The sequence below is a fragment of the Buceros rhinoceros genome, unplaced genomic scaffold (assembly GCF_000710305.1).
Source record: "Buceros rhinoceros silvestris isolate BGI_N320 unplaced genomic scaffold, ASM71030v1 scaffold19402, whole genome shotgun sequence".
In the NCBI taxonomy this organism is placed as follows: domain Eukaryota; kingdom Metazoa; phylum Chordata; class Aves; order Bucerotiformes; family Bucerotidae; genus Buceros; species Buceros rhinoceros.
This window is the reverse complement of record NW_010399685.1, coordinates 4,865-14,128: the sequence shown is the minus strand read 5'-3', so window position 1 is coordinate 14,128 and position 9,264 is coordinate 4,865. Positions and strand designations below refer to the sequence as shown.

The 9,264-nt window shown below is 40.9% G+C and overlaps 1 protein-coding gene across 2 annotated transcripts in view; it reads left to right on the top strand.

Annotated features, from left to right (window-relative positions):
* The first annotated feature begins 5,172 nt into the window (after positions 1-5,172).
* RNF185 (ring finger protein 185) overlaps positions 5,173-9,264 on the top strand; it is a 6,678-nt gene continuing 2,586 nt past the window's right edge. The window contains exons 1-4 of one of the 2 annotated variants that reach the window (XM_010131585.1): positions 5,173-5,402; positions 6,726-6,744; positions 7,201-7,313; positions 7,854-7,908. In XM_010131585.1, the coding sequence (XP_010129887.1) occupies positions 5,221-5,402; positions 6,726-6,744; positions 7,201-7,313; positions 7,854-7,908 (369 nt within the window). In that variant the 5' untranslated portion in view covers positions 5,173-5,220. The remainder of the gene's footprint in view (positions 5,403-6,725; positions 6,745-7,200; positions 7,314-7,853; positions 7,909-9,264) is intronic. The other variant, XM_010131586.1, reaches the window with a different exon arrangement.

The window sequence follows — 9,264 nt, the reverse complement described above, 5'->3', positions numbered from 1 at the left end:
CTCCGAAACCCCCGGTTCAGCGGCCCGGTGGTGCCCGGAACCCCTCGTTCAGCGGCAGAGCCCAAAGCCTCTGCGGGGAAAAGTGCCTGTTTGCGTTAGATAAGTGTCCGGCTCTAGGTATGGTGGGCAGAGCATTAGCTTCTGGTACATGACTTCTGCGTTTTTCTATTGGGAATTGTTTATTACCTCTTTGACCACGTATTTTATTTTATTTTTACGTTTTGATGCTAACCGGGTTAGCCCACTTAAAGGGCATTTAATGTTTTACATAACACTCCAAACCAGGAAAATGCTCAGGCGGTGTTACCCAACTGGTTATATCCATTTTCTTTTTTTTTTCTTTCGACTTTATGAGGTAAGAGGTTAAAATCTTTGTCTAAAGATTTGTGCAACATTTTCTTGGGAGTCTATATTATACTTTTATGGAATGATTAAAAAATATTACTTTAATCACTTGCTTTTTTCAATCCTTTGTTACAATGTCTTGCATTTGTGATGTATGTGGAATCCGTAGAGCTTCCAGAAGAGCCTTTCAGCAGGGCTCTTATCCTGGAACCTGTAACTGTAACCCAGATGTATGTTGCAAAATCCCAATTAATGAAATGAGGCCAGGCAAGGGTGCGCTGGTCTGTAAGGCGAACGGCTGGCGTCGCGAGACCGGGTGGTCAGGCAGCGTGGAATGTCGGGACCACTTTACGGTCACGATGGAAAGCAGGTACATGATGCTGTGCAGCTTACAGGGAGTGGAGAGGCAAAGTCAGAAAATGTTTCCAAGGTGTTAAAATGTAACATGTTTGGGGGACAGAACAGAGTAAAAAGGCAGTGAGAGGTAAGTGTGTATTTAATGATTAACAGCAGGACTTCAGTCAGGTGTTTGCTAAGAATATCTGAAGTGACTGTCAAGAAGTGGATGTTCTTTCTTCTAGGTACTGTCAGCAATTATCAGCTAAGGTTACCTCCTAGTTTTGCTTGAAGTCCAGACAGTTGTAATAGGTTAATAATTAGATTTTTGTTAAACTTGGAGGCATTTATATAAAGTCTGAGTAATATTTTTAAATTTAGATAGAATTTCTACTGTTTAAAAAATGTGTCATGTCTGAAAATGATATTTTCACTGTAGTGATAAGAAAAGTAACCTCAACAGGTTTTCCTTTTGATTTAAACAGCAAGAAGTTCAGAAACTAAATCAGAACTTGTTTCGGAAACAAACCAGATTTGGATTGTTTCAGTTATCCTAGATAAAATAAGATTCATTAGGAAGGACAGATGGAAAAATGTCTTTCTAGAGGTATTTTACATCCAACAATGCTCTACTTTTAATTTCAGTGTTAAGTACTAGATGCTGCAAAGAGGAACAAACTTCGGGTTATTAATAAAGTAGCCTCACCAGAAATTTTCCTCATTGCTCAGGAAAGAGGATTAAAAAGTAGATGCTTCAGACATCCTAATGCTGCGGTGCTGTATTCTACCACCGTTCCATACAGGTGACATTAGCTTCTAATTTACAGCCCTCTCTGTCCTTCTCAGGTTGAATTTTGTTCACCTGCTGTGTTTCCAAGGGATTTTTTGGTAGAATTTAACTTAGAGCAGAAACTCTTCTGGTCTGTTTGAAGTATTTCTTGTTCATTCTTAGAGCCAGGTCGGTGTACTCTGGCAAACACAGTCATTTTTCATTGCTGAGTTCAGGAATGTGATTTTTTACAGTAGCCACTGGGCTCGCATTTTCCTGGTGTGCAGTTTCTCCCACTAGATGTATGGATTTAGGTTTGGGGTATTTGAGTAAAATTTATTTCCTGTTGCCCCCTAGTAAGGTTTGTGCACAATAGTTATAGACAATACTTAGACCTTACCAGTTCCCTGCACTTACTTCTTTCATGGACGTGCTGTGCTCTCAGTCGTCATGAAACTTTCAGGTCCCAGGGCCGCTGGTGCTTCTCAGAGCTCCAGTTTCACCAGCTCTCTCAGTCATGCTTGTTCTTCTGCAGCGCAGTTGGATTTGTGCTGGATCTCCACACATGCATCCTCACTTCTGTGTGGTTTTCATGCTCCACTAGACGTTCTGTATTTAAGAAGGCTGCTTGAAAATGGGTTCTTTGTTTCTTAACCGTTCATTGGTTGCCACTCTTGATTCTTGGAAGTGGTGGATGTCAGTGAGTCAGCCGTTTTCAGAGCAACCTGTTGGGATATCACAGGGGTCATGATTCAAAGGAAATAAGCAGCTAATATAGAGGGCTTTAAAGTGACAAAGATACTGTTTTCCTGTAAATATCTAGAGAGCAAAGAAGAAAGAAAGAGAAAATCTCTGAGTGCTTGCAGTTAGCTCACAGCTGATTTTTATATCCTTTCACTTGTTTTGTTTGCTACTCATCATGTGTTAGGGGTGGTTTGGAGACCTGGTCTAAAGGACAACGGTTTACCAAACCTGGACGGGTGTCTCTAAGTTCTGTTTGCTTAATGCCAAAGGTCGTGTTATATCCCTGTGCTCTCACAGTCTTCCGTCTGAACTCAGAATGAAAATGGGGTTGGGTTGGCTTGCCATGTTGCTTGCTGGGGTTTTTTAGTTTGTGGTTTGCTTGTGGTGTCTGTGGTTTGGGGGTTTTTTTTCCCCTAAAAAGTTTTGTCACAGAGTTTAAGTGGTTCAAGGGACACTTTGACAATTTTGAGCTTGTTCTACACTTGGAAAAAAATGAATTTGCAGTTGAACTTCTACGTTAGGATTCACAGACTACACTCGCAGGTGATCACTTTGACAATTTTGAGCTTGTTCTACACTTAGAAAAAAATGAATTTGCAGTTGCACTTCTACGTTAGGATTCACAGACTACGCTCGCAGGTGACGCGGTGTGTGATTATCATATGGGATGCTGTCTCACACTTGCTGCTTTGTATCTGACTTGCAGATGAACAGACCCCAACAGCGCCTGTTGGAGACCTAGTTACGTTAAACAGTATTCCACAGGCGAGAGCAATATTTGAGAAGGCTTTTCAGAATAAGATTGATTATTTTTATTGTTGGGGTGTTATTATATTTTTGATATTTTAAATTGCTTACACCCTAAAAGGTCATCAGGCCCAGTCAGCCTATGAAGAAATAATTAGGAGAGGATCCCAGTACAGACTAAGGAACGACCTTCTAGGAGAGTAGATTCAGTGCCTGTTGTGTTACATCATTGTAATCTTTCTTCTGTCTCAGCCATTTTTGTTCCATTACTTCACTGATATTCTGATGGATTTTTCTATCATCCTGCTTTGTAATTTAATCATTTATTTTTCATACTTACCAAAGCTAAGGGTTTTTAAGTAGTTGTTTGTGAAGACATAAATTTTATCTTTTTGATGAGTCTCAGATTTCTGGTGTTAAAGATGTGGAATGTAATTTGGAGTAAAAGACTTTTTTTTCCACATTGGTTTTAGGGACAAGAAATTCATTTATTTGTCTCTTCTACATGTTTTCCTTGTGTTATATGCCAAGATATGAGGCAGACATTTCTTACACTCATTCTATAAAATAATGCTAGTGTTTTTCACAATCTGTTGAACTCCTTAGTTTTAAGGAGGTGTTCTTGACGTTGATATTAATTCCCAGCAAATATATCTAGGCCCAAGTTGGGAAGCTTTCAAGCAATAAACTACTGAGCAGGTCAGGTTGAAGATCCTGGTAGTAAGGATGTGTGAAAAATCCAAGTGTCTTTAGTGTATAGTTTGTTGGCTGGCAGCATTTCCATCTGCCTTGAACTAACATGAATTTTAATTTTGTACAATGGGCTGCGTTGCTGCTGAGGGTAAATGAAGCCGTGGTGTGAAATGCGGAGAGTCAGCAGTGCTGAAAGTGGTGGGTGTTGAAGCACAGCATCTGTGAATACAAAGCTGCCCTTCTGGGACGCTGGGCAAAATGATGTAACCGAGTGAAAAAGCTCTGCAAAAATGTATTTCGCTTGCTGTAAATTGAGTGTGATGCTTTCTTGACTGTGCAGTGGGATTGTATTGTATGAAAAAAGCTGTTGACAATAACAGCTAGAGATACTGAGGTTTTATTTTGCTGCGCCGCACCTGTGCTTCAGCACTGCTACAAAGAGGGAAGGCGAAGAAAAGCCTTTTAACGCTTGTGGGGTAAGTTTGCAAAGGAATTACCTTCTGAAAAAGGCAGGTTGCCCTTTTAAAATGCTTGACTGTTTTTACACTTTCAGAGAGTTTGGATGGTATCACCTGTTTCTCTCTCACAGCGTTATTTAAGTACTCATATCCCTGCAGCAGCAACATGATGTCAGATTTTCATGAAAAGCGCAGTGCAGAATTTTAAACATTTTTGGAATGGTGAATTAACTTCTGAAACTGCTGAAACTCTCTTAGTTCTTGAATTAAAAATCTTGTGCTGGTAAAAGTGTTTCTTTCTGGAAACATAAATGCCTTGTGCCGAGTCTCAAAGTTTTAGGTACTGTGGAATTTGCATATCAAGGAATTAGATTTTAGAGGTTGTTGCTACTGAAGTAAAATAAATGGTGTTCTTTGATAAATGTGATGATGTTAATGAGAGGTGAAGGCATGAAAGTAAAATTAAAGTGCATTAAAGTATAGTTTTTAGTATTTCTGCATTACTACTAGATTAGAAATATTTGATGGTCATATCAACACGCTGCTGAGACAGCAGCAATGTATTGCTGAAGAGACAAATCAAGTAGTAAGCCGCCTTTGCTTGCCATTTTTATCACTGATATTCCAAACTAACAAACACTGAACTTACAACTATGCTTTAAGTCAGTCTGTCCAAACTGCAGATTGCGTCATGATTAAATCCTATTTCAGACTGCACTCACAGTTATAACTTGCACTGGATTTTTGGAAGAGTGTGTGTGACTAGGTGAGCTCGTTCTTCTTGTAGCAAATGGCATTTGTGAGAAAATATGATGGGTTTGTTTTGGCTGTGGATCTCAGCTGCTTCTCAGTAACATTCAAATGTAGGTCACACACTAGCCAGGTCGTACTACAGGACTTTAAAGTAGCTTAGTTTCTAAAAAAAGATCCTTCTCGGCTATGTTAAACTAAAACCATCAACAATAGGATTCAAGTGTTTCTTAGATAAATCACTGCCAGTTTGGAACAGGACAAGAATGCAATGTTATAATGCTAAGAAGCTGTTTATTTTTTCTTTGTTTTTTCCCTTTCTTTCTGCTAGGATTCCAACAGGAAAATACTGACCTTATCTCTGGGCAGTCCTTGAGGATGGCAAGCAAAGGACCCACAACCTCTACTTCAACAAAGAACTCCAGTACTGGAGGGACCAGTGGCAGCAGTAGCAGTAATGGTGCTGGGGACAATGCAAATCAGGACAACACTTTCGAGTGTAACATCTGTTTAGACACTGCCAAGGATGCAGTTATCAGCTTGTGTGGACATCTCTTCTGGTAAGTACTCCAGCCCCCACCAGAACACCTGATCTCTCTGATCACATAAAAGCCTGTGATTTTTGTAATTCTAGGTGTCAAATAAAATGTCTCATATAAAATGCATAAGGATCATGGCTTTGGTTTAGAAGCAGTTTCGATTTGCTCCTCAGCTCTTTTACTTTTCTCATGTCCTAGGGAGAGTGTTTCTTGTGTCTTAAACTTCCTATAGCTCTCAATTATTTTGTAAAAGCAAACCAACAAGCAAACCACACAGGCAGTTCAGTGTTCGTTGATAGTGCTTCATTATGTGTGTTATTTTATTCGTGCTGTCTGGTCTATCATAGATATTCTGTTCAGTTCTAAATTCCTTTCTAACCTGTGCATACCTAAAACTGCATCTGAAACTAGGATCTGGAGGCTGGGTTGTAGCTTTTACTTCCTACAAGCTTGCTTTTCTTCCCTTTGAAACAAGGAAAAAAAATTTAAATTAGCTTTTACATACAGGTTATTTCTGTTTTCCCATGGTTTTGCAGTTGTGATACTAACTTTTTAGTTCTTTGATCCGACTTGGAAACGTATCGCATAAGTACGATAAAATGCAGCATTTCCTGTTTGGGTAACTTGGTGTAGAATATACTCCTGCTTGAATGTTAAGAAGTTATTGAGGATCGACATGGCTAAATGTTTGGGAGGGGGTTTTTTTGGTTTGTTTTACACAGTAGGCTAAATTATGCTCAGTAATAAAAGAGCATTTCTTTTCTGTGTAAATGTATGTAACACCTGAAAAATCCAGGGGTTTATTCTAGGAAATTGGTCTAGAGGCCACCTGAGGGCCAGCTTGAATTATTCCATGATTGTGTGAATGTGGCCGATGTTTTAGCTAAATGTCCCTTGTGTAACTTCTTTACGATCCTGAAGTCCCATTACTGACATCTTCCTCATTTGCCGCTTAGCTCAGGGATATCTCTTCATGGTATCAGAAGAGATCTGAGTATCTGAGACACTGAGTAAGGACTAAGATTAATTAAGCCTCTGTGTGGGCCTTTGGTATGGATGAGGACGCAGGAATCAAAGGTGTTATGCAGAAAACCACGTTAGCAACTTACTTAGATTGCATAACCGGGACAGACCAGTGGAGATCGCACTTGGGTTGTGCTTCAGAAGTTATTTTAATGGGAGGTTCTGGAACTGGCCCAGCTGGATTCCGGGACTCTCTTGTCTCCACGCTCTGCTGTCCATGGTGCGCCTTATGCATTTGTTGGATCAAGTCATCAGTAACTAATTCTATCTTCCCCTCTTTTTTTGTGCTCTGTGAACAAATTGTCCTGGGAATGCTCACAGTTGGCCTTGTTTACACCAGGTAAGGCAGGTTTTGTTTTACTTTGTCTTTCATCAGCTCCTGTTACTCAAAGTCCTCGGTTCTCTGGAGTAACCCCCTCTTTTCAAATGCGCTTCTTTCTCTCCAGGGCAATTGAAACCTGCTAGTGCAATTTCATGCGCAACACCTTGCAGTCTGCTCTTTCACCAAAAAGAAAATGTAGATTCTGTTCCACTTGCCTCCCACTGTTGAGGATTTTTGTAACACTGAGTATTCCCAGCTTTGGTAGAAGAACTATAGGCAGTTCACAGCGGTTTAATTTGCAGGCCTAAGTCCCAAGTATAATTCTCTTTGCATATGTAGTGTCTTACATTGTGGTACCATTACAGAAAACAATAGATGAAAGGAGGGCATCTGCACTAGCCCTTGGCCTATGCAGGACTGAGTTGTTGTTTTCATGTTCTTTTACTAGTTTTATTATAATTTCCTTTCTTTTAGTGGCTAGAGACCAGGCCAAACAGACAAGTGTGTCCTGTATGCAAAGCAGGAATCAGTCGAGATAAAGTTATTCCTTTGTATGGAAGAGGTAGCACTGGGCAACAGGACCCCAGGTAAGAAAGCTAAATGCAACCTGTTTTTGTGTGGAAACTGAAGGTGAAACTTTAGTTTAAGGTCTTAAGATGAAACTGTCCAAGTGCTGGATTCACAGGTTGAGTTACTTTGTCAAAAGACAGGTAGAACTGACATTTCTGCCCAATATTTCTGTCTTTTTCAAGGCCTGGGTTTGCACATCTTATTTCTTGTTCAACTGACAATTTGTTTTAATTTGAGTTGGTGTTAATTATCAGTTACAAGTTTCAGGTTGCAGTAAATGTTGTCTGACTGGAGAAGCTTCTATGAAATTTTGCTATCCTCAGTCTCTAGCCCTTGCAGTGGGACTTTGTTCTTCAAAAGTGCAGTATCTTAATTCAGCGATGAGATGCTGAAGGTTCGTAAGCCGGGTGGTCTACTCGCTCACAGACTACCTCTGGCTCTGCTGGCGCGTGGTCCTGTGAGAGTGTGCTCTGTTCGTTCTGTCTTATTAGCCAGGCTATTGCAGAGGCTATTGTTGTGTATCATTGCACTTGATCTAATTTCACAACTTCCTGCAGAGAGAAGACTCCACCACGACCCCAAGGACAGAGACCTGAACCAGAAAACAGAGGAGTAAGTGAAAATACAAGCTCAAGCAGATAAGTTGTTTGTATTGATGGTGGTGTTTATCCATCCTGGAGGACATAATTTGTGCATGACGTCCTGTGTGAGGACCCTATAACTTAGATTTCTTGCTCATCCCCAGTAGGATGTTCATGAATAATTGATAGCTGCGGTGTGACAGAAAACTCCATTCCTATGGTACTCTCTAGCATCCCAAAGAACGGGCTAGCTTGAATTGTGCTTCATGGAAACAGCCCTGTGTGGCACCACTAGGAATGCACTTTGTACTTGATTGTTGTCCCTGTATAAATACAGGGAACACTTGGCTTTGAAAACTCTTTGTGCGAGTACATTTCCATCAAACTATATACCTGTCATAGAAATACATAATCCTTGTGTGAACTTACTTTTTCAACCCTGACACCTGCTTCTGACATTCCTATGAGGTGTCACTGTAGCACGGCATTACAAGCAAAAGAATGTAGGTATCTGTTGGATACATGTTGATTTGAAGAGGGATCTGTGGTTTTGTTGAGGAGATTACAGAGAGTGGATGTAAACAGCAGCTGGCACAGGTTGAAAAGCGTGGGAGTAGGCAGTAGGACAGGCCGCAGTGTTCTTTAGCACAATGGCAGTGAGCATGACCTGATGAAACAATCGCCTCTTTCCATGTAACTCGACCTAGGCTCCTCGGAGAGCATTTGTATACCTCACGCTTCAAGCAACAGCTCTGCTGGGTGTGATTAAGGAACATTTCTGTATTGAATGTATTGAGAGCTCAGCTGTTCTCTCTCACTAGGGATTTGCCTTCTTACTAAATCAGCTGCTACACCTTGTTTGAATGTTTTAGCTGGTGCTGCCGTAAGTCAGAGGAATCTGGTATGGCAGGAGTGATGCCACCCTCCTGTTCCCTCCAGGTGCAGCACCTGCCAGGGAGAGGGCTTTGCTGTCCCTGCTAGTTAATGGCAAAATGCTTGAGAACTCCTTAAATCATGATCAACCCAGAAACGTCTGGATCATCTTGTGTGAGTGAAATCATCTTTGTCCTCCCGCTGTTTGGAGGTGATAGACCGGAGGGTTTTCACAGTTGGAATCACTGTTTGAACTCTGAGACGAGAGGGCAGTTTGCTGGGTTACAGAACACGGTGACTGTGAGGTCTCCACGGCTGTTAAACATGATGCAGTTACTTAAGTTCATGTACAGTCGGGTCTCGACTAGCGCACTGCTTTGATACAGTAGGATGCATCCCGACTGAGAAGACTTATCTTTTGACTTCATATAGTATTTTATTCAGATCCCATAAGGCTCAGTGTTGCATTGTAACTCTTCCTTTTTTCCTCCTTTCCTTATGTCTTGCATTCCTG